Source organism: Cebus imitator, unplaced genomic scaffold (genome assembly GCF_001604975.1).
Source record: "Cebus imitator isolate Cc_AM_T3 unplaced genomic scaffold, Cebus_imitator-1.0 Scaffold135, whole genome shotgun sequence".
Lineage (NCBI taxonomy): Eukaryota > Metazoa > Chordata > Mammalia > Primates > Cebidae > Cebus > Cebus imitator.
The window spans coordinates 3,756,688-3,782,658 of NW_016107450.1; the positions used below are offsets into that span (position 1 = coordinate 3,756,688).

A 25,971-nucleotide genomic window follows, 5' to 3' on the forward strand; every position below is an offset into this window, starting at 1 on the left:
AAACCCCGTCTCTACTAAAAATACAAAACTTAGCCAGGCGTGTTGGCACACACCTCTAATCTCAGCTACTTGAGAGGCTGAGGTAGGAGAACCGCTTGAACCCTGGGAGGCAGAAGTTGCAATGAGCTGAGATTGTGCCACTGCACTCTAGCCTGGACAACAGAGACCTTGTCTCAAAAAAAATAATAATAAAATAAAATTAAATTTATCTACAAGGTATTGTGCAAAGCATTGGGAAACCTAAGGCACTATTTGTTCTCTATTTTTTAGAAAGGCAGAGAAAAGCATGATGTTTGGAAGAGTTTAGCATGCACAGCTCAGTGCAGAGTGAAGAATACATAAAGCAGGCAGTGAAGACATCCAGGAGAGCCCAGCCGTGGGGACCTCGTATGCTGGGGAGGACCCTGAATTTCACCTGTCTGCTCAGAAGCCATATCCTGCGGCCTATGGGGGCAGCTTCACAGGAACCACGAACTACAGTTAAAATAGGTTTTTGTTGTTGTTTTTATTTGAGACAGTCTCATTCTGCTGCCCAGGCTGGAAGTGCAATGGTGTGATCTCGGCTCACTGCAACCTCCACCTCCCAGGTTCAAGAGATTCTCATGCCTCAGCCATCTGAGTAGCTGAGATTACAGGTGTGCACCATCACACCCAGCTAATTTTTGTATTTTTAGTAGAGACAGGGTTTTGTCATGTTGGCCAGGTTGGTCTTGAACTCCTGACCTCAAGTGATCTGCCTGCCTTGGCCTCCCAAAGTGTTGGGATCACAGGTGTGAGCCACCATGGTGGCCAAAACAGTTTTTCCTGCAATGTATTTCTTTGAACACTATGTTCTTGGAAGAAAAACTATTTTAAAATATTACATATTATGTTATTAAAGTATGACTGAAAGCTCAAACATGTGTAAGATGATGAAATACTATTGTACTGGGTTTAGTAATAATAACGTAGCTTTTATCCAAATGACAAGAAATCAAGCGTATACTCTTATCAAGATTGTGGACATCTATTTTTTGGTTTGCCTACCTTTTATGGATTAAAAAAAAATATCTGGTGGAGCTTAACCTAGAAAATGTTAACAAAGGGGACTCCATGTTTAGGTCCCCTTCCACAAACACTCCCTTCGTGGAAGCCGTCTTTCTCTCTCCTGGATTTCCCCTCTGGAGTCCCCTTCCACACTCTCTTGTGGAAGCCTCTCTTCCCCTCCTAAACTCCATCTCTCTCTATTCCCTTCCACTCAGTGTGGAAGCTGCTTTCATCTCCTGGATTCCATCTTTCTGCATTCTCTCACTCAGTGTGAGAGTTAGCTGTTTCTTTCTCTTTCCTTCCCATTTCTCTCTCTCTTTAAATAAATCACTTTCTACAAATATATATACATGTATATATACATATGTGTGTATATATATACGCATATGTATATATAATATATATAGGTATATATGTATGTATGCATATATATATATAAAACAAAAAAGTTCTAATGCACCTTCTATGTTTTCTTTTGTTTCCCATCAAATAAATGTGAGAAGACACAAAACTTAAGTATTTTACTTCTGTGGCTATTGGGGGAAGAAGCTGATGCTACAAAAATACCTTTAAGTGTATCCAACATTCTGTGGCTGTTCTTCATTCACGCATTCACAAATTCACTTAACAAATGTTTATAGAGCACCCGCTACTTGCCAGGAACTATTCTAGGGATTAAAGATAGCTAAGTGTACAAAACTGACAAAGTTCCTATTCTTGGGAGCTAACATTCTAGTGGAGAGAGACACAGAATGAACACAGCATGATTTCAGGACATGGTAAGTTCTTAGAAGGAAAATAAAGCAACAGGTAGGAACAGAAAGAAACAGGTTATTTTAGATGGAGTAGTTGGTCGGGTGTGGTGGCTCATGCCTGCAATCGCAGCACTTTGGGAGGGTGAGGCAGGTGGATCGCTTGAGGTCAGGAGTTTGAGACCAGCCTGGCCAGCATGCTGAAATCCCGTCTCTACCAAAAATATAAAAATTGGCTGAGTGTGGTGGTGTGCACCTGCAATCCCAGCTACTCAGGGGGCTGAGGCAGGAGAATTGCTTGAACCTGAGAGGTGGAGGTTGCAGTGTGCCAAGATTGTGCCACTGTACTCCAGCCTGGGTTAGAGAGTGAGACTCTGAAAGAAGGAAGAAAGGAAGAAGGAAGGAAGAAAGGAAGGAAGGAAGGAAGGAAGGGAGGGAGGGAGGGAGGGAAGGAGGAAGGGAGGGAGGGAAGGAGGAAGGGAGGGAAGGAAGAAGGGAGGGAGGGAAGGAAGGAGGGAGGGAGGGAAGGAAGGAAGGAGGGAGGGAGGAAAGGAGGGAAGGAGGGAAGGAGGGAAGGAGGAAAGGAGGGAAGGAGGGAGGGAGGAGGGGAGAGGGGAGGGGAGTGGAGGAGAGAGGGAGGGGAGGGAAAAAAATTGATGATAGTCAAAAACCTGGATGGTGATAGGGAATCAGTCCCATAAAAATCTGCAATACCATTCTAGGTAGAAGGAACAGCATGAGGAGGAGGCTTGATTTGAAAAAGATGGAATTTTACCAATATTTTGATTTGCCACTATAAAAAGCACTGTTGCTTAGCTATATACCAAGCAAAAGAAGGGGACTCAGAAGTAGTTGGGCTTCAAAAAAAATGAAAAATTCTAAAACCCTAAGTCCTGTGAGCCTTATTTGTTCTTCTCACCACACCGAAGAACTCTGCAATGATAGAAAACAAATTACCAACAACGTCTCTCCCATCTGAGAAGGGGGCAGTTAGGTTATGGGTCCAAACAGCACAGCTTCAAACTTTTCTTCTTCTTTTTTTTTTAAATATTTTATCTTATTTGATGGAGGCTTCATTCTACATCATCAGGGTCACTTTGGATCTTAGCTCTGTCATCCAACATACTGACAATCCCTCCCAATTTCCTGGAATGTGGGAATTTATCCAACGTGCCATCTGTGCCATTACCCCATTTCCCGAGAAAAAGAATCACCAAGGCAACCTGTGCATAGAGCCCTATGTTAGAGACCTGTACCTATGCTGGCATCAACCCACTAATCACTCATAGGATGTACCACAGTCATTCATTATAAATTCTCAGCCAATTGTTCTTATCATGTTTATAAGAATGTGATGAATTGTGTGCCTTAAAGTTCGTAGTACATTTGGGGTACTTGCCTTAGTAGAAAATCATAAATGACCTCTGACTAAGCAACATAGATACTCTTAAAACTTTAAAAAATAGAGATGGGGTCTCCCTGTGTTGCCCAGGCTGGTCTCAAACTCCTGGGCTCAAGTGATCCCCCTGCCTTGGCCTCCCAAAGTGCTAGAATTACAGGTATGCGCCACCATACCCAGCCTAAAACTTCTCCTATAATCATCACCAAAATTCTGTCCATGTATTCATCTTAAACAAATTTTCTAGTAAACTCCCTATCACTTCTGCTTTTTATTTCATCTAGAAACTTTGGAATCAGGGTCGAATCAGTTGGCAATGTCACAGATATGGGGAGAAAATACTGTCACGCTCAGGTGGGATTAAAGTAAGTCTCAGTTACCGTTCCCTCATTCCGTACACCCCTTTGCTCCCATGCACGAGGGCCTCCATTCCCACACGACAATCAAAGCACTGCTCCACAGTTCTAGCTTTGCCAATGTCTACCTCCTCCCCACTAAGGAGGAAGGATTGGAGCAGGACTGGCACTCAGGCAGGAATGGCCTAAAAGCAGAGTTTTCAGAACAGAGCTGGTTCTATTTACAGAGTTGTGTCCCATCCAGCTACACTGGAAAAAGCAGCCTGTTAAACTACACCACTCAGTTGCACAAGTTGGTGCAGTTTAAAGCTTCATGAACTGCTCCACATAAAGGCTACCTGTGCCCTCAGCTCCATTGCCTCCTCCATGGACTCTGTCGGGGCACAGACACACATTTCTCACCTGTCACAGCGCTTTGCACAGTTACACTTTACAGAGCTGTCCACCAAGTGCACCGAGAAACCCAGGAGCCCATGATAAAGGTTGAGTCCTTTAGGGTCTCTGCAGTTGTCAGGTAATGGTCACAACAGAGGTACAGAGGTTAGAAAAACAGAGAATTTTTTAAAAAAGAAATGCTCCAGGATAAATGAAAGTTCTATGAATCCATTCTCACACTGCTATAAAGAACTACTGGAGACTGGGTAATTTATAAAGAAAACAGGTTTAATTGACTCACAGTTCCACAGGGTGTACAGAAAGCATGGTTAGAAAGGTCTCAGGAAATGTACAATCATGGCAGAAGGGTGAAGGGGAAGCATGCATGTCTCCACATGGCAGCAGGAGAGGGAGCAAGCATGTGCAAAGCGGGAAGTGCCACACACTTAAACCATCAGATCTCTTGAGAATTCACTCACTATCATGAGAAGAGAGCAGGAGATCTGCCCTCATGATACAAGCACCTCCCACAGAGGTGATTGCCTTATTCCACTGCTCCTCCACCCAAACACCAGGCCATATAGCTAGTCTATTTCTTTTGATCTTGACACTATAAACCAGTGGTTTATACAGTATAAACAAGGGGACATTTGGCAGTATCTGGAGACATTTTGATTTTCATCATGACTGGGAGAGGGTGTGCCACTGGCATCTAGGGTTACAGGACAAGGACACTGCTAATCATCCTACAGTGCACAGGTACCCACACCAAGCAAAAGACTCATCTGGTCCAAAAGGATGTCATAGTCTGCTATAGTATTGATAGTTTGCTAAGGTATTGAATAGTACTGAAACAGATACTATTTATTCATTTACTCAAACATTTGTGCTATAAATCTTCTCCAACTGTTTAATAGAGAACTATAAGAAATGTGGTGAATTTTAGAAAGCAGTATACCTGGAGAGCTTTACTTTGCGGGGTGGGGGGGGGCAGGGTGGGAAGTCCCATTTTTCTCCTAATCATGATCTTGAAAACTTTGGTAGGTTCATCTAATCTTAGATATTTAAAATTAAGTATCTATATTCTTTTTTTTTTCCGTGCTGTTTTGACCTACAAAACAGCATGTATGTATGTTAGCATCTCAGAGATGCCTTCAATTTTTAGCCTTAAGTATTTCATTTTTCAGAATTTACTTAAGAGAATCCTAATCTCACATAAAACTGTTACATCACTTTCTACAGCCCTCTCTCCCCTTGCAACATATTACCATACAACACAGAGAAAGACTTATAAGTAGTCATAACAAGTGAAGGACAGCATAAATCCTCAGCAATGGCTCTATAAATCCCAGTGCTACGAAAGCATTTAACAATCTCCCTAGGGATGTCAATTTTATAATGACATTCGCTATTTCAGTGTTAGATGAAGGAAAATTCTTTTTTAAAGTCAAGTTTTAAAACATATATAAGAATCGATATTGAGGGGAGGCAGGGAGAGGCACTATACTTTTAGAATTCTTTTATGGAAACTAAGTTATTAATGTACTAAAATTGACTATAATATATGGCTATAAAAATGTTTCATAAATGTTTAAAATATGCCTCTCTCTATTAATATTTAACAGTCCCATTAAATGAGCTAACAATATTACTCAAGAGCATCAGAGATTTTAATATATATTAATAGAGACTTATTTCAGATTTGACGTAAGGTACCAGTCTGAGTTTCAATCCATACTGCTAATAAAATGCAACATGAGGCAGAGAAAATGTAGCCATCTCAGAAAACAGAATCTGAAAACTCTAAGTTGGAATCTGAGGCATGTTTATTCTTTCAGGTATTCTGAAGCAGATTAATTAAGAAGCAGATGTAAATCAAAATATCACAATGAATAAAAACAAGACAATGAAATTCATGTATACAAACATAAAACTGAGAAATTGCAAAATAATATAATTTGTGTTTATGAGAAACAAAAGCCACAAACCTAAATCCAGACTACTTTTTGCTAATGAATTAAAATTTTCCAGGTCATCAAATCTGCCTTGCTGACTGTTTCCTTCAGTTGATGGTACAGATGGTAGGGACTCCATGACAAAATTTTCATTCATCTTGAGAGGAAGAAAAATAAAAATGCGTTAGTACTTTGTGAAAAAAATGTAATACTGCACAGTTATTCAACCCAAATAATAATGATATTGAAATAACTAGCACTGCAAACAGGCATTCTCAAGTCACGGTTTATACTGTGGTAAGCAGTAACAAATGCTGGTAACAATATCTGCAGAAGTATAGGCTAGGAAAATCTGTTTATTACAAGCCTGAGATTTTTAACCAAAAAAACTGTTTTATAAACATTAATAAGTGAATTTAAATAAACATTTACCAAGGTAGAGGACTAAAAGGTCTGTCAAGTCAAGCAAAGTCAATTGCTAATACACACAGCCTCCTGATTGTATTGCTCTGGTAATCTACAGATAAACAGCTTCCCTGCTGACTCCAAAAGATGTGATGAATTTTCATAGCTCTAAGCATTTGTTAGCACTCTTATCTGCCTGGTGACTACCTAGTTACCCAAACCTAAAACCTACAGGTAAGTGCTGTCGATAAGTTAACTGCATTTTCCTCCCATCTTGCTTTTATATACAGGTCTTTTATGGTTTTCCAAAGTCATAATCTTCGAGAATGCTAAAATGTTTATGTTCCTTCTGACCTCACAAATTCATATGTTAAAATCCTAACCCCCAAGGTGAAGATATTTGGAGGTGGGGACTTTTTTGGGGTGATAGAGTTATGAGGGCAGAGCCCTGGTGAATGGGATTAGTATTGTCTTTATAAAACAGGCCCAAGAGGCCAGGCATGGTGGCTCACGCCTGTAATCCCAACACTTTGGGAAGCTGAGGCAGGTGGATCACTAGAACAGGCATTTGAGACCACCCCAGCCAACACGGCAAAGACCTGTCTCTACTAAAAATACAAAAATTAGGCAGGCATGGTGGGGCATGTCTGTAATCCCAGCTACTTGGGAGGCTGAGGAGGGAAAACGGCCTGAGCCTGGGAGAGTGAGGCTGCAGTGAGCCATGATCATGACATTCCAGCCTGGTCAACAGAGTGAGACCTTGTCTCAGTAAATAAATAAATAATTTAAAAAATTTCATAAGTATAAATTTAAATGACTATTTTATCGCCACCATAGGGATACACCATAATTCATTTAAGGTACATAACACTATGTTATTCTTTATTGTTGGAATTTTGGTTGTTCAAAACAAAATGTGAATTTTACCTTTCACAGTGGTCTACTTTTTCTGTAAAGTGGTCAGACTTCAATGGTAAGAGAAGGATCTTTCATAAGCTGGTATGCAAAATGCTTCCAGCTTTCCAAAGTAGATTACTAATTTGGTAATGCTGGGCAAGGTGGCAGAGCCCCAGCAACAGAAAGTGATTGACACGCAGGTAGTAAAGAGAATTTACTGACCACAGTACAGGTTTGAAAAGTAAAGTTTTATTAGACAGAAGGAACACTGTAGCAAGGCAATTCAGCAAGAGAGGACTGAGTGGGCCTTGGTGGATTTTCCTTAGGGGTATTTATAGACCTTAAAGCAGGAGCTTAAGGGTAATTTAGACCATATTATTTTTGCAGGTCATGATAGACGATTACATTTGTAGACATGTTGGTGTCTTGATGTCAGGCTGCACAATGAGTTTCGATACACATGCGTTCAGGAGATATATAGAAATTCTAGCTACTTACAAATTTTGGGAAAACAGCCTGGTAACCAGATGCTGGCTTTAGATAACAGAGAAGGCTAATTGCTTCTAAATTCCTCAGATGAAGGGTTTTGCCTCTGGATGGACTGCTTGATGACCACCAGGTGATCTTTGCTCTCCTCATTATACCTCTAAATTTCTCAGATAAGGAGTTTTGCCTCCAGATGGTCCGCTTGCTGGCCACCAGGTGATTTTTGCTCACCTCAGGTAAGTATGTAACTATATCAGATACCTAATGGAGCCTAAGGAACATAGAATTTGACGCAAATATTAAACAGAGATAAGAAAGGGGATCTGACTACATAGTTGCCTAGAATAAAATAAGCAAGAGCTTCTTACAAAAAAGAGTAAGGGGGAGATGGAAGGAACTGAGTACTTAAGAAAAAGAAAGTTATAGTAATTTTGGGCCATTTGGACTTTCTAAACAAAGTTAATGGCAATTCTGTTAATAGTAAATGAAGAAGAGAATTGATACCCAAATCTGGGATTTCAATACATTGGGTATGATAGGTGAGATCTTTATAAACATGAATTTCTGACTGGGTGCAGTGGCTCATGCCTGTGATCTCAGCACTTTGGGAGGCCAAGGTGGGTGAAACACCTGAGGTAGGGAGTTCAAGACCAGCCTGACCAAATGGAGAAACCCCATCTCTAGTAAAAATACAAAAAAATTAGCTGGGCGTGGTGGCGCATGCCTGTAATCCCAGCTACTCAGGAGGCTGAGGCAGTGGAATTGCTTGAACCCGGGAGGCGGAGGTTGTGGTGAGCTGAGATCCCGCCATTGAACTGCAGACTGGACAACAGGAGTGAAACTCAGCCTCAAAACAAAATAAAAATTAAAAATCAAATAAACATGAATTTCTTTTCTTTTTTAAATAGAGAAGATTTTTTTTTTCTAAAAAGAGAAGAAAATAAGAACATAGAATTACTCTTTGGTAAATAACCCTCAGGCAAAAACAAAAAACAAAAAAAAGCCCAGATCTTTAAAAAAATGGGCAAAGGACTTGAACAGATATTTCTCCAAAGAATACATAAAGATGGCCAAATAAGCACATGAAAGGATGCTCAATATCACTAATTGTTAGGGTAATGCAAACCAAAACACAAGATAGCACTTTATACTCCTAAGAAACAACAAAAAGCCAACAAACAAGTGTTGGAGAGACTGTGGAGAAATTTGAAACCTTGTGCTTTGCTAATATAAACCTTGTGCTTTGGAAATATAAACTGGTGCAGCTGTTTGCTGTAGAAAACAGTATAGTTCCCCAAAAATTAAATATAGAATTAGCATATGATCCAGCAATTTTATTGCTGAGTATATACTAAATAGAACTGAAAGCAAGGATTTCAACAGATATTTATATACCAATGTTCATAACAGCATTATTCACAATGGTCCAAGGTAGAAACAACCTAAATACCCTTCAACAGATGAATGGAAAAACAAAATATAGCATATATGGTGCAGACCTATAGGAACCTCAGAGTTGGTATTGATAGGGACAGGAGGCACAGAAATTTAAGGGTGGGTCCCTGACAAAACCCCACCCACAAGCCTAAAACCATGGCCTAAAGTGGAAACTTCTATCCCTGTTTTCCAGCTCAAATGTTACCTTTTTTTAAATGACCCATGGCCTCGCCCTGCCCCATCCTGTGCCTATAAAGACCCTAGACTCAGCCAGCAGAGAGAAGCAGCTGGATGCCAGGGACTACAGGTGGACTTCAGAAGGAAGTGGCTTGACTTTAGAGGGACAGCTTGACGGTGTAACTTCAGAGAAGAATCCAGCTGGAGACAGCTGGATTTCTGAGGAAGATTACCTACCCACCTCCCCATCCCCTTTGTAGCTCCCCTTCCCACTGAGAGCTACTTTATTGGCAATAAAATCCCCGAATTTACCATCCTTCAATTTGTTCGTGCAGCCTCATTTTTCCTGGATACCAGACAAGAGCTCAGGAGCCACAAGTGTGGATACAAGAGGCTGTCACACTGGCCCTTTGCCCTCGCTGGCAGAGGGCAGCCACCTCATGTGAAAAGGCAGAGGGCCCACTGAACTCTTAACAGGCCATCTACAGATGGCAGAGCTAAAAGGGCACTGTAACATGCTCTCTGGGGCTTCAGGGGTCACAGGCATCTCCCCTAGATGTTGCCACTGGGCCTGCACAGAAATTTGCTCCTGCTGGTGCCTGAAAGTGCTTGCCCTGGCTCCTGCACCCACTCACTGAGTGCTCCCCTCCCACAAGGGTTAACGCTGCAGATCTGGTGAGTGGAGTTTAACCCTGCCAATGCCAAAACGGTCAGCTAGTTCCAGCACTCATGTACTCTACTTTTCACCTTGTTTGCTCACATGCTCCCTCCCTCGAGGAGAGTGGTAGGCTGAGTAAACAGGGCACCCCTGTTGCAAATCCCACGAAGGGGTAAGGGAAATATCCTGCTTCAGTATGAAGATTATTATAAATGAAAGACATTTTAGATGTAATGGCTGCAGAACAAAGCCTTCTCACAGCTTCCCTTATGTGACTAAAAGCAGCAAGTTCTAGAAAATTAGGCTATCAAACATTCCCTCTTGAGAAGGGTCAACCCCCAGGGACACTGAAGGTAAGCCTGACATAAATGCGCTCTTGAGGAATGGCAATAAGCCAAGAGAAGGATCAGTGGCACCTGCATTTAAAAAAGTATCAACATAAAAAAATTATCAGCATAATAAGAATGTTATCTCCATTTGTTCTACTAAAAACCCATCTGTCTTTCCTAAACCCAGTTGTTCTTCTCATAGCTTTTTCTCTGCCCTCCCTTTCCCCCTAAGTTACATACGTAAGCTCTAACTTTAATCATTTAGTGAGCTTGCTGCTTTTGCTGCATTCATATGCGTATAAATAAACCTTTATTCTCCTGTTAATGCCTTCTGTCAGTTTAATTTGCACTCTTCCAGGCACAAAATAGAGGATAGAGGAGAAGTTTTTTCTTCAAGACATATACCTACAAGGAATTATTATTCAGCTTTTTTTTTTTTTTTTTTTGAGATGGAGTCTTGCTCTGTTGCCCAGGCTGGAGTGCAGTGGTGCCATCTCAGCTCACTGCAACCTCTGCCTCCCAGGTTGAAGCTATCCTCCTAGCTCAGCCTCCAGAGTAGCTGGAACCACAGGCACGTGCCACAACGCCTGGCTAATTTTTCTATTTTTAGTAGAGACGGGGTTTCACCATGTTGACCAGGCTAGTCTCGAATTCCTGACCTCAAGTGATTCACCCACTTCGGCCTCCCAAAGTGCTGGGATTACAGGCATGAGCTACCATGCCTGGCCCATTCAACTTTCAAAATGGAGGAAATTCTGACACATTCTGCAATATATAAGATTCTTAAAGACATTATACTAAGTGAAATAGCCAGACACAAAAGAACAAATATTGTACTATTCCACTTTTTTCAGCTGCTTTAGTATAGTCAAATTCTTGGAGACAGAAAATAAAACAGTGGTTGGTTGGCAGGGGATGGGGAGAGAGGAGAGAGGGAAGTTTATTGTTTAATGAGTAGAGTATCAGTGTGGGATAAGAAGATCTGTAACAACATGGCGGCCATGTTAACACAAAAATGTACATGTACTTAATGTCACTGAACTACATACCTAAAAATGGTTAAAATGGTAAATTGTGTGTCGTATTTTACTATAATTTTTAAAAACCCAAATCTATAGGCCTTTAGTGTTTTTACTCGTCAGCTAAAATGAAGTATGAGGGTGGAAGAGAAAGATAAACTTTGAAGTAGTTAGATACTATTTACCCTCCACAAATATAGCTGACATCTATAGCCCAAAATGGATATCACAACCAAGAGAGAAATAACAATGTTCCTTCACCCTTTGGGAGGGCACCCTCTAGAAGAGAATTGGGAATTACATATTTGTAAGGGATTGGAATGTGTTTTTAAAATCTTCTTAGAGCTTACAATATTAGAAAATATTATCAGATAAATTATTGCAAGGGTCCATCAGCAATACGAGGGGGGCAAATAAAGATTCAAGCCCATCCTGATCAGTGGGTGTAAGTGTTCATTGCTATGGAAGAGAGGGAAAGAGCCAATACCCTAAGAAAGCACATATACTGCCGGGCGCGGTGGCTCAAGCCTGTAATCCCAGCACTGTGGGAGGCCGAGGCGGGTGGATCACGAGGTCAAGAGATCGAGACCATCCTGGTCAACATGGTGAAACCCCGTCTCTACTAAAAATACAAAAAATTAGCTGGGCCTGGTGGAGCGTGCCTGTAATCCCAGCGACTCAGGAGGCTGAGGCAGGAGAATTGCCTGAGCCCAGGAGGCGGAGGTTGCGGTGAGCCGAGATCGCGCCATTGCACTCCAGCCTGGGTAACAAGAGTGAAACTCCGTCTCAAAAAAAAAAAAGAAAGAAAGCACATATACTAATTTAAAGAAAACAAAACACTGTTCAGGCAAGAAACACTAGGGCTGAAACGGTCTTATTCAATGCCAGTTTGGGGAGCCTATAGAGGTTACCTTTACTGCCTATGTGAGAATTGGCAAAAAATTAACATTTTTACAGGTTTTAAAATACGAATGTTTAAACTTCCAGAGTAAATATTATAAATATACATTTGACTGTTTCATCTCTAGCCTTAAAAGTGTGCACATTAAAATAAGCTGATATTTCAGGTTGCCTTTTATTTGGATAAACAGAAAATTTCTTTTTATGGAAGAAAACGGCAATAACAAGCAAGTATGGCTGAATCAGTAATGGGAAATAAAAAGAGGGAAGCTGGGAAATTTAACACAGACTTAGTAATCAGGATATGCATTTTCAATTGTAAGCACTGACTGTGGTTTTAAACCAGACTCTTAACACTTTAACAAACAATAGAGTAAGTGGTATATCAGAGGCACTTCAAGCAGAGTGGAACCAGGTTACAGGAGCAGGGTGGCAGCTGTGTCCCAAGATGCTCACTGTTCCGGGATCGGATGTGTTCTCCCAGGTCCTTGGGCCTCTCTCACCCAAGAATGGGGAAGGGGCCCTGGTGGCACGGTGAGTTCATTCAAGTAAATATCGGACCCAAAGAGCTTTGCAGAAAAGCAATTTATCAGGCAGAGAGAGAGAAAGAGAAATAGAGACAGAGAGAGCTCCCATGCTGTTGCAGGACAGGATCCGTAGATGAAGTCCCTATAGGAAAGGGAATAGGTCGGATTTTAACCGGGGAGTTACTCCTGCCCCATTCAAGTTCTCGTCCAGTGAGAGGAGCTTTTCCAAACTTCCTCTGGAGCAATTGATCTTCAACTCTGATATAGGATTGGTTGCCTGGCCCGCAATCAAAGCCTCCTCCCTCAGAGCTTGTGGCCGGCTTTCTAAACAAAGTAAGCCCACCTGGGCTGTTACCTAGCCGGCACCCGGGAAAGTTAAAAAACTCTAGGCTCCCGGATGGGGAAGTGGATGGAAGCATGGATGTGGATGGCGCTGGGAAGTTCTTGCCTTTGAAACTACGCCCCTTGTGGACCTAGGAAGAGAATTTAACATAGTCCCTCAAATGCAACTCCATTTTGAATAGCGCTGGGTAAAATGAGGCTGAGACCCACGGGGCTGCATTCCCAGATGGTTAAGGCATTCTAAGTCACAGGATAAGATAGCATGTTGGCCCAAGATATAGGTCATAAAGATCTTGCTGATACAACAGGTTGTAGTAAAGAAGCCAGCCAAAACCCACCAAAACCAAGATAGCAACGAGAGTGACCTCTGGTTGTCCCCACTGGCACCATGACAGTTTACAAATGCCATGGCAATGTCAGGAAGTTACCCTTCATAGTTTTAAAAGAGAGGCATGAACAATCCGCCCCTTGTTTAACATATAATCAAAAAATAACTATAAAAATGGGCAACCAGTAGCCCTCAGGGCTACTCTGTTTATGGAGTAACCATTCTTTCATTCCGTTACTTTCATAATAATCTTGCTTTCACTTTGCTCTATGGATTCACTCAAATTCTTTCTTGTGCGAGGTCCAAGAACCCTCCCCTGGCATCTGAATCAGGACCTCTTTCCAGGAACAGTTATATTGTGAAGAGTATCAATATAAACTTACATGAGGGATTTTTTTTTAAACTTAATGTTATGCAAATGACACGAGATAAGAATAAAATTTTGAGTGACAGGACAGATTCAAAAATTGCTATATCTCAAACAATCTAGTTAGAAATGAAGATGACCTATTTGAAAAGGTATATTAAATGATCAAAAAATGATTCTAGTGAAAATGTAGATGCTGAAATTAAATATTCATTGAAGAACTTGAATAAAAGTATATGATTAAATATGAGAATAGGTAAAAAAAATTTAACATCTCACAAGTTTTAAAATTGAATGTTTCCCTAAACTTATAAATATTATGTTCCCTCCCCAACCCACCCTCACCGCCACCCTCCCTCCTTCCTAAAAAATAAATAAATAAATATTATAAATATGCATTTGACCATTTCATCTACAGCCTTCAAAGTTTATATATTAAAATAAACTGGTACTTCAGTTTGCCTTTTATTTGGGTAAATAGAAAATTATCTTTTTATAGAAGGAAACAGTTACCACAAGGGAATTTTTATGAATATTTAGTAATGGTTCCAATTTGCTCCATATAACTGAATACGTACGCTGTTTGGCGTTAAGCACAGACAGATATGAGAGGGACTGGCAAATATAGAAAGTGCCAACGTCAATGGAACACACCAGATTCTGTGTGACCTCTGTCCACATCCGGGCATCATTCACATATTCCAAAACATCTGTTCTTTGGTACACTGCCCGGGGCCCCCTATCACGGTGAATCCTCCAGGGTCACATAAACACAGCTAGCACAGCACCTTGCCCAACAGAGGAATGCACCATCATTTGCATGAGGGACAAAGTGAGGAAATTTCTAAGAAAGGAAAAGGCAGAAACACCCTCTACCTGCCCACTGAGAGAACACACAAAGGTACGCATTACACATCACAACAGGAAACCTGCCAACCTCAGAGACAGGAGCACCAGGCTGCATCTGAATGTATTGCTAAGGTGTCTTTTAAAAAATGTCCCCATACAGTAAATCTGTCTCTATTTGCCTAAAAGTTAATGGGGCAGGAAATAAAGACACAAAAATATTTTTTCAAGTTCCTATTCAAAGATTCCAATTAGTGAATGCTTGATTATAATTTTATTAAAAATAGTTCTTGGTGACATAATAGCAAAGGCAAATCTATTAAAATATCATGCTTTTCACTGGGCACAGTGGCTCCTGCCTGTAATCCTAGCACTTTGGGAGGCTGAGATGGGAGATAGGAGATGCTTGAACCCAGGAGTTCAAGACCAGCCTGAGCAACAAGGCAAAACTCCATCTCTACTAAAAAATAAAAAAACTAGCCAGGCATGGTGGTGCATGCCTATGGTCCCAGCACCTCAGGAGGCCGAGGTGAAAGGATCCATGGAGCCTGGGAGGTCACAGCTACAATGAGCCATGATTGTGCTACTGCACTCCAGCCTCCATGATAGAGAGAGACCCTGTCTCAAAAAACTGTGTGTGTGTGTGTGTGCGCGCGTGTGCACGTGCACACGCACACGCTTTCCCACCAAGTTGCAAATAAATAATATCTTAAATGTAAAGATAATTTTCTAGAGTTCAGTGCTTCAGCATCATGCATAACACAGAGAATAATGCAGGTGACCAAGATGTAAACAACAGCATGTACTAAATTGGCCTTGCTTTTGCCTGATAAATACACTATGTTAAAAATATACAGCTGTGTTTCACTAAGGAATTTTTTTTTAAATCACAAATGTTAAAAGAACTTTTCTCTGAAATGAGAAATTGGAAAAACATCACTAAAAAGCAAAGCAAAAAAGAAAAAAAAANAAAAAAAAAAAAAAAAAAAAAAAGCTACCACAACAGCAAGGCAACTGCAGCTTATTGACCCCCACAAGAAGCTGCGAAATACAGAAAAGACAAACTTATAGCTAGGCACTGGATGACACATCTTGTAAACAGTGTTACTTATGGAAAGGCTCATTTAAAAACAAACAAAATTGAAGTGATGTGAGTTAGACAGACAGGGATAGGCGAGGAGAGCAGAAGGCAGGGTGCGGAATATCTGTTCTAATCCCTTACCACGTTTTCAGTGCAATAGCCATACTGCTGTGCCTCCTGGGAATAGATACTCCTCACGGCTCTTGCCTCTTGAGACTCGGATGGTTCATTATCATGCAACCACTGTGTACCAAAGTGAAGTTCCTTAATGGAGGGCACAGGAGTGGCCTCTTGAATGTGCGACAAGGGATACAACTCCATGGACTGAGAGTGACCTTGATAGAACTCATATTCTTCATCAACAAGCATTTCTCTTTCTTCATCCATTTCCTGCAATCTAGGAGTCAGAAATTCATGCATCTCCCAGGCCTCCTGGCTGTGGTCTATGTCATTTTGTTGGGAATGGAAAGACTTTCCCAGATCTAGAAACGGTTCATCCACAAGTTCTTCCTTAAAATATGGTTCATCTCTAAATCCCTGTAAATAAAAGATGCGAAAAATGTGAAGTTACGCCTATCCTGAAGCAGCACTATACAGATAAACTGGAAAATGCAAATGCTGGCATGACCCGTATGCCAATGCACAGCTAACATGCACCGCCCTCCATAGCAAACACGGAGAAACGCAAGCTCACCTCCACACAATCCTCAACCCACAAAAGGGAAAAACAGTAAATTATGAGGCAGAAATCTGCCCTTCACAAGGCGAATCATTTTGCTAAAAGGTTCCTTATACATTAGCCACCTGAAAATTCTCCACTAGAAATAGGAATTTTGTTAAACTCTTACACTAAACATTTAACCCATTCACTTAATATAAAAAGTAGTACATAAATATGTCTACACTTCAAACTATTATTTAAGAAAGCAAAGACTTAAAAGGTCAGGATTTTTAAGCTTAACTCAAAAGAAAGTATTACCATCTCAATGTTTAGAAAACATTCTCCATAAACTAAAGGGGAGTATGTCTCTACTTTGAGTATGACTGTTTTATAATATTAAAAAATAGAAATCTTATTTTTCATCTGTGTTGAAAATAAATAATATGAAGGAATACCATAATTTTTAAAAGAATTTTTATTTCACTAATCATCATAGCTAGTGCACACCACTGCAACTAAACGTGCAGAAACTGTGTTGGGTTACTGGCTAAAACCTGCTGAGACCTATCTCTGGGGAACCTCTGGGTGCTAAGCATAATGAGGCCCAAATCTTTCTAAAAGTTCAAAGATCTTTCCTATTTTAAGTCCTACTCATTACTACCTAGTGTAAATTCCTGGAATAAATCTATTATTTTCTATTGCCTTCTTGCAACTAAACATCATTGTAGCGAAACTTTTAAATTAATACAGTAGGACTGGGCATGGTGGCTCATGCCTGTAATCCTAGCACTTTGGAAGGCCAAGGCAGGAGGATCTCTTGAGTACAAGAGTTCAAGACCAGGCTGGGAAACATAGTGAGACCCTGTCTCTAAAAATAAAAATAAAAAAAATAGCTAGGCATGGTGGCATGCACCTGTGGTGCCAGCCACTTGGGAGGCTAAGGCAAAGAATTGCTTGAGCCAAGGAGACTGATGGTGCAATAAGTTTTGATCACACCACTGCACTCCAGCCTAGACAACAGAGCAAAACACCATCTCAAAAAAAAATTAATACAGTATACCAAATACTGCAACCTAGTTTTTTCAATGTGGGTGGAGGATGTATTTGAACACAGCATATGGTTATGCAATTTTTTAAAATGTCTGCACTAAAATATATAATAGACATTCTAGAAACACACATCATCTTGAGACACTGTCTACATATTATGCAAAGAATATCACTAGACAGTTGTTATCAAGTAAGGCAAAACCATACTCTAACTGCAAAGAGCAACATAAGTATAATTCCTTTTAAGAATAAAAAAGGAAAGCTTCAAAATACATTTTCTAAAATTAAGGCATAAGGTAGGGTTTGACAAAATAACTCTTCTTTAGAAAGTATTCAATATGATTTTTTTGTGTAGTTCCATTTTTACAGCATTTTAAATGCAGGTCTATTTTCAACAATATGTTCTACCATCCAAAATTTTAGGAATACATTAGTGTACGTTTGTTCTTTGAAAATGCTCTACATCTTGCCTTTATCATTTAGAGAGGCAATGTGATACAGAAGGAAATATTTTAGTTTTAAAAAAAATAGGCCAGGTGCGGTGGCTCATGCCTGTAATTTCCACACTTTGGGAGGCCGAGGTGGGCTGACCACCTGAAGTCAGGAGTTCAAGACCAGACTGGCCAACATGATAAAACCCTGTCTCTACTAAAAATACAAAAATTAGCCAGGTGTGGTGGCACATGCTTGTAGTCCCAGCTACTTGGGAGGCTGAGGCAGGAGAATTGCTTGAACCTGAGAGGCAGAGGTTGCACCACCGTACTCCAGCCTGGGCAACAGAGGAAGAGTCTGTCTAAACCAATCTAACAAAATGTGTGTGTGTGTGTGTGTGTGTGTGTGTGTGTGTGTACGCGCGCGCGCGAATGTGTGTGTGTAAAATGAGACCAGGCGCGATGGCTCAGGCCTATAATGCCAGCACTCTGGGAGGCAAGGGCAGGTGGACTGCTTGAGCTCAGGAGTTCAAGACCAGCCTGGGCAATATGATGAAACCCCATCTCTAACAAAAATACAAAAAATTAGCTAGATATGGTAGCACATGCCTGTGGTCCCAGATGCTCAGAAGGCTAAGGTGGGAGGATCACTTGCCCCTGGAAGGCAGAGGTTACAGTGATACCAGATCTCCCCAGTGCACTCCAGCCTGGGTGACAGAGGGAGATCCCATCTCAAAAAAGAGAGAGAGAAAGAAAGGAGGATTAGTTCTTTTATAACTATTTAGCCAAAGGAGGGGGTCGAGCTTGTGTCTTCTTTATGTCTTTATTTATATCTATTTAGCCAAAGAGTAAGGAGAAGCTTTTGTCTTATTTTCTTTTGTATTCTTTCTACATAGAAAGTTTAGCTTATAGCAAATCATTCAAATGGGAAATAAATTTACTAAATACCTTGGGTGCTTCAAGTATTAAAGATGAATTTATATCATGAATTGTTCCTGAAAATTCAGTCTTGTCTTCATTACTGTTTGAATGTAAAATATAACAACTTTCTTCTTCTTTATTATCTTCCTGAAAATATAAACCACTTTTATTTATAATCAAGAAAATATTGGGAGATGGGAGGCAAGGGGAGGGAGAGCATGAGGACAAATACCTAACGCATGTGGGGCTTAAAACCTAGATGATGGGTTGATAAGTGCAGCAAATCACCATGGCCCTTGTATACCTATATAACAAACCTGCACATTCTGTACACGTATCCCAGAATTTAAAGTAAAAGAAAGAAAAAAAAGAAAAGAAAGATTAATTTGTGTAAAAAAGAAAGAAAGAAAAAGAAAATACCTTGGTTTCAAACTTTCATCTTTCAATTAAGAGCAAATACACAATACAAAATTTATTCAAATTGTTTCATTAGAACAAACTTTCTTTAATAATTAAAAAGAATACTATATTCAGGTCAGAGCTTCCCAAACTTTTAAAAGTATTTCTTAAAGAAAAATCACTCTCCCAGGAATAGACCTTATATATAAAACTATCTATGTACCTGGCACAAATTTAAGCACTTTAAATATATTTAATATGTTAACTAATATATTAATATATACTCTTAAGAAGTGGGTCCTCCCATTAGTCCTATTTTACTGGTGAGCAAAAGTGGACATATTAATTTGCCAAACATTAAATGACTAGTCAGTTAGATATTCTGGCTGTGTAGTACTAGAGCCTATGTTCACAATTACCATGCCATGCAATCCTCATCTTTTTTTTTTTTAATTGAGACAGAGTCTCGCTGTGTGACCCAGACTGGAATGCAGTGGTGTAATCTCGGCTCACTACAACCTCCGATGCCCTGGTTCAAGCGATTCTTTTGCCACAGCCTCCAAAGTAGCTGGGACTAGAGGCATGCATCAACTCTCCTGGCTAATCCTTTTGTATTTTTAGTCGAGACGGGGTTTCTCCATGTTAGCCAGGCTGGTCTCGAACTCCTGACCTCCCAGATGATCTGCCCACCTCAGCCTCCCAAAGTGCTGGGATTACAGGCATAAGCCATCACGCACAGCCAATCTTCATCTTATAGATGAGGAATGCAGTAGCTGATGAGGTTGAATAACTGGCACAAGGACACACAGCCTTACAAACCACATATCTAAGCAAAAACCCATAGCTGTCTGGCTCAAGAGTTTTATTGTCAGTTCTGTTCAGTTAGGTCTGAAGATATAATGCAGTTTTTAAAGTCATTTCAGTCTGGGCGTGGTGGCTTACATCTGCAATCCCAGCACTTTGGGAGGCTGAGGCAGAAGCTTCACTTCAGCCTGGGAGTTCAATACTAGCCTGGGCAACATGGAGAGATAGCCTGTCTCTATTTGTATATTAATCAACAATAATAAGTCATTTCATTCATTTTGTGGGTCGGATATGTTTGAGGTAAGTTTTTAGAAAATATAAGATAAAAATATATAATATGAAGTATATAGATATATATACATGCTGTATCTATATAAATATAAGACTTAATAAAAATAATTTGTTCTCATCACCATTATATATTCACAGTCTTTCTGCTCCACCCTGACTTTGGATCTGCTTCTTCATATTCTCTGTCCCCACTTGTGCTGTGAATTGAGTAAATGTTCAGTTAATTAGTTAATAAGATAACATTAGTTAATAAGATAAGTGGCCGCCAACTTTACCATTAGAGAGAGGGAGAGACCTCAGAGAAGATCCATGCCTGGTTCCTTGAATCACTATTTATAGATTATGAGCAGTTTTCCCAGAAGACCCCAGATGTTAAAGGAGGCTTACTTAGTGGTTAAAAAGCAAAGAAATATTGAAATTGACCTTTCTCTCAATCCCTTCATTGGCCTCCCACCCCTAAGTATTCTTGGCAGCCTTGGACTCACTGAGGGAAGCCTGGGTGAGGTTCCACCCACAATCACGTCATTCCAAAATACTCTCAAGAGTAATGCTCCAAGGTCCTTCCACCAGATATAGCACAAGGATCCACACCCAGTTGCTACCAACTCTTGTTTTGTTTTGTTTGTTTTGTTTTGTTTCGTTAAACAGCCCAAGACTTCCTAAAACTGTTTCAAGGTAAAGGTTGTGCTGTTGAAGTCCTCTAGGACACAAATAGTTTGGGATGTCTCCATGCAGCCACACTAATCTGGCAAATAACCATCAGGGAAAATCTAGACAAAGTTCCTGCTACAATCCAAAATACTAAGAAGATGAGGTCCCATAAAACATGAATCGTTTTCCCATCTTTAATTTATCCAAAACTCAAACCAAGAACCTCATGGCATCATCTGTTGACCACAGTAATGCCCACACCAAATACACAAAAAGTCAAGAATTTATTTAGCTATGCGCTATATTCCACTTTGAAATATTTAAAGTATCTGATAGGTATACACAGGCAAGAATAAAAAAAGTAATACATGAAGACCACCGTTTAGTCTTCCATGCAAAAATACTATATGCATAACGAATCTATCTATATATGATTGATTTGTCTATTTGTCCCTGCCAAGATCTCATGTTGAATTTCAATCCCCAATGCTGGAGGTGGGGCCTGGTGGGAGATGTCTGGGTCATGGGGGTGGATCCCTCATGGCTTGGTGCTGTCTTCACAATAGTGAATGAATGCGTACTCACGTGATCTGGTGGTTTAAAAGTGTGTGGCATGGCCAGGCACGGTGGCTCATGCCTGTAATCCTAGCACTTTGGGAGGCCAAGGCAGGTGGATTGTCTGAGCTCAGGAGTTCAACACTAGCCTGGCCAACATGGCGAAACCCCGTCTCTACCAAAAATACAAAAATTAGCTGGGTGTGGTGGCGCATGCCTGTAGTCTCAGCTACTTGGAAGACTGAGGCCTGAGAATTGCTTGAACCTGGAAAGTGGATGTTGCAGTGAGCCAAGATTGTACCACTACACTACAGCCTGGACAACAGAGTGAGACTCTGTCTCCAAAAATAAAAAATAAAATCAAATGTGTGGCTGTGTGGCATCCCCACCCCACTCCGACTCTCTCTTACTCCTGCTTTCACTGTGTGGAGTGCCTGCTGCCGCTTTGTCTTCCACCATGAGTGAAAGTGCCCAGAGGCCTCCCCAGAAGCAGAGGCCACCATGCTTCGTATACAGCCTGTAAAACTGTGAGCCAATTAAACCTCTTTCTTACAAATTGCCCAGTCTCAGGTATTTCTTCATAGCAATGCAAGAACAGCCTAATACAATCAACATAGCTATTTCTATCTACCTATCCAACTATCTATACATACGAACTTATGTGATTCATGTTATATTAAAATGTCTCCTAGATTAAAGAATTGGAGATAAGAAATACCTTAGGAATTCTCTAGTCTTGTCCAGTCTTTTCAAAGATGAACTATATAGGCTCAGAGAAGTGGCATACCCATTGATCAAATTACTAGTGTAATGTTTCTCAAAGTACAAAACTCTGCATCAGAATTACATAAGCGACCCATGGAAGAGGTAGACTCCTGAAGAGCATATCAGAATTACTACTAAATGAGAATTTCTGGGAGTAGAACCTGGGAAACTGCATTTTAACTACCTCCCAGGTGACTCTTATATACATTACATATCTTTAAGTTTGAAATGGGCTAACTTATAGCAAAGCCAAAGACAGAGTTCAGGTTTCTAGAAATCCAGACCAACAATTTATTACGACCAGACTATCTGTTTCATACATGCTGCATACAAACTAAACAAGTGACTGACAACATAGTAAGACAGGCAGGTACAGCACTGTGGCTAAGAACACAGGGTTCAAAGGCGCCCTGCTGAGTGCACATTACAACTCTACCCCTTACTAGTTATAAGACCTTGGTTGAGTCACTCAATTCTCTGTGCCTCATCTGTAATGAAGGTAACAAAAGGCCTATTCTTAAAGTTGCTGTACGGATTAAGTTAGTTAATATGTGTAAAGGGCTTAAAAGAATGATTGACATTTAGTAAGCACTTAGCAATAATAAAACTGGCTGAAAAGCATCATCATTAAGTTTTTATGTTGTTGTTGGTTTTTTTTTTTTTTTGCATTAGAGGCCTCCAGAGCACCATAACTGTAATGGGGTCTTCAGTCATAAGCAGCAACCTGATCATAAGATAAAGCAACAAGATGACTTCAAGATGGGGTTCTTGATGCTAGGAGTTACAAGTTGCTTTGATGGACAGAAAAGCATATTAAAATATCACTGTTATATGATTGAAATGCTATAGTTACCAGGATTTCAGCTTATCATACCACCTTGACATCATTCCCAAATAAAAGTCAAAATGGAAAATATTTATTTTAATTTACATATAAGAATAGCCGGGTACAGTGGCTCACTGTATTTTGGGAGGCCGAGGCAGGTGGACTGCCTGAGCGCAGGAGTTCAAGACCAGCCTGGCCAACATGGTGAAACCCCATCTCTACTAAAAACACAAAAAGTTAGTAGCTAGGCATGGTGGCACATGCCAGTAATCCCAGCTACTTGAGAGGCTGAGGCACAAGATTCGCTTGAACCAGGAGGCAGAGGTTGCAGTGAGCCGAGATTGCGCCACTGCACTCCAGCCTGGATGACAGAGTGAGACTTTGTCTCTAAAATGATAATAATAATAATTTGCATATAAGAAATGTGCTGAGAGCTTAGAAGTCTGTGCTAAAAATATGAAGATGAAAGTAGTAATAAGAGTGGTAGTAGCAGAACCAGCAACATTCACAACTAGTATTTATGTAATAATATGCTATGCATTTAATGAATATCACCTTTAAACCCCAAAATCCTATGACATAGGCATTATTTTTTCTGATATTGTAAGTCAAGGAAATTAAGAAACCTGCCCAAGGTCACACACAAAGTAAACAGTGGAAAAGAAATTCTCGGCCAGGTATATGTCTTCAAAATCCATGTTCTTAACTGTTATACCATTATCACTTCCTATATTAATAAAATGCAACACTCACCACCAAAGGCTTACAGATTCCAAGACATACTATGCCTGGTGGCACAGCTTTCAATACTTCCACAGCTTCAGCAAGTGAGGTGTTGTCCAAACAGTATTCATTGACTGAGACCAGGCGGTCTCCAGGTAATAGTCCTCCGCTTCTTTCTGCTACGCCATCTGCTACCAGGGAGCGGATCACAATCACTGATCTTGTAGGATCTAAAGGGTCCTGTTGAATCAAGCAAAGAAGAAAGATGAGTATATGCCCTGAAAATAAATATGCAATCTTAGGACAGCGTTGACTCAAGAATCTCATTTGACCACTTACTTCATGTGTTTAGCACTCTGGTGATAATCTTCTAAACACATAAAAATAAATTAAAATCTCGCTCTAAGCCAGGTATGTTTGTATACCTCTGTATAATCCCAGCTTCTTGGGAGGCTAAGGTGGGAGGATTACTTGAGCTCAAGAGTTTGAGATCAGCCTAGGCAATATAGCAAGACCTTGTCTCTAAAATAAGTTTTTCAAATTAAAAAAATTAAAAGGCCAGGTGCAGTGGCTCATGCCTGAAATCCCAGCACTTGGGGAGGCCGAGGTGGGAGAAACCTTTAAGCCCAGGAATTCAAGACCAGCCTAGACAACATGACAAAACCCCATCTCTGCAAAATACACACAAATTAGCCAGGTGTGGTGGTGTGTGTCTGTAGTCCAAGCTACCTGGGGGGTGGAGCGGGGGACGCTGAGATGTAAGGATTAGGGCTTGAGCCTAGGAAGTCAAGGCTGCAGTCAGCTATGGTTCACTCTAGCCTGGGTAACAGAGCAAGACCCTATCCCCAAAAATAAATACATAAAACATCACACAAATATCAGCTTGTATCAAGGTGAAAATATAATCTTAACAATTTCAGTAGCATGTCTGAGTGCTTAAAACATAGATTTCCTGTTAAAATTTTTGGTGATTGATACTTAGTTGGACTATAAGAGTCTAGGAAGAGTTAGGCAAGATTCTCTGACATTCTCAAGTACAGTTATATGATGGACCAAAGAAAAGCCTGTCTATTACTCCTCTGGAGCCATAATTAAGCTCCAAGAAAAGCATTAACATAATGATAAATATAATATGGGAAATGATACTCTGTTCTTATGCCTTCACCAGTAGTACAGAATCCTCCTATAAAACCATACAAGTCCAGAAAAGACATGGAAACCATGGAAGAGTCCACTGTATTTTCCAAAGTATATTTATAAATAATATGACCTAAAATGATGATATAGTACCCTTAGGTCACAATTACTCCAATATATAGTAACTATGAATTTATGAACAAAAGCAATGTACAGATCTCTCTCACCCAATGGGAGGGCCCCATATTTCTTGATAAGCACTGAGGACAACACTGACATTCAATGAATACATCTAGTTAATAAAAACCAGTTTATATCACCACTATTGTATTCTGATTTAACAAACTGATATATAGCACTTACTGTATGTTGGGCTTGACAATCACTAATTTATCTAATCCTTAGAACCCTAGAATGTAGGTAGATTTATTGTCTGTGTTATACGAATGAGGAAACTGAGGCTCAGCAAGTTAAGGAAACTAGCCAGTATCGCCCAGCAGATGTGTGGCAGAGCCAGGATCCAGCCAGGCGGTCTGGCTCTTAAGTCCTTACTCTTGACCACCACACTCTGCTGCTTGCTCTGCATCATAACGGACAGAAGAAACAAAGAGTTGTAAATGGAGAAGAAAGACATATTCACATGGCAGAGTCTCTTAACTTGTCTTAACAGTGGAGGTGTAGTAACTTAGCAAGGGGGAGAAAAAATAATGACATCCCAAACGCAGCAGCATTCACTTTGGTTTCTCTATGCTTCTCCCATTGTTTCATTATGCACATTTCATAAGGAAATGTTCCACAAGACAAGATATTGTAACTTGAGATTCTACTACTCTAGCCTCTCTCAAACCCTTCCAGGGAAAGTAGAGAAAAACTGCTAGGTTTGTGTGGGAATTATAAAACTTTGGAATTAGCAAAGTAAGAATTTGCCAAGTTCAAAAGCTATGTCTGTTTGAAGTGGCTGATGATTCTTTTGAAGTTTTCTGATCCAGTTTTCTGTGCCTCTGTGTTTCAGACATCAGCATTCATTTTCAAAGTACTACATGAAATTTTAACCAAATACACCATATTTAAATCAAAAAACGCTACATAGCTAAT

The 25,971-nt window shown here is 40.3% G+C and overlaps 1 protein-coding gene across 1 annotated transcript in view; it reads right to left on the reverse strand.

Annotated features, from left to right (window-relative positions):
• The window catches only part of PATJ (PATJ crumbs cell polarity complex component), a 413,527-nt gene that overhangs the window by 274,644 nt on the left and 112,912 nt on the right, over positions 1–25,971 (reverse strand). Inside the window, exons 17-20 of the mRNA XM_037743097.1 lie at positions 23,770–23,979; positions 18,753–18,872; positions 15,804–16,199; positions 5,897–6,020 (exon numbers count right to left, since the gene is read on the reverse strand). Coding sequence (XP_037599025.1) covers positions 5,897–6,020; positions 15,804–16,199; positions 18,753–18,872; positions 23,770–23,979 — 850 coding nt within the window. The remainder of the gene's footprint in view (positions 1–5,896; positions 6,021–15,803; positions 16,200–18,752; positions 18,873–23,769; positions 23,980–25,971) is intronic.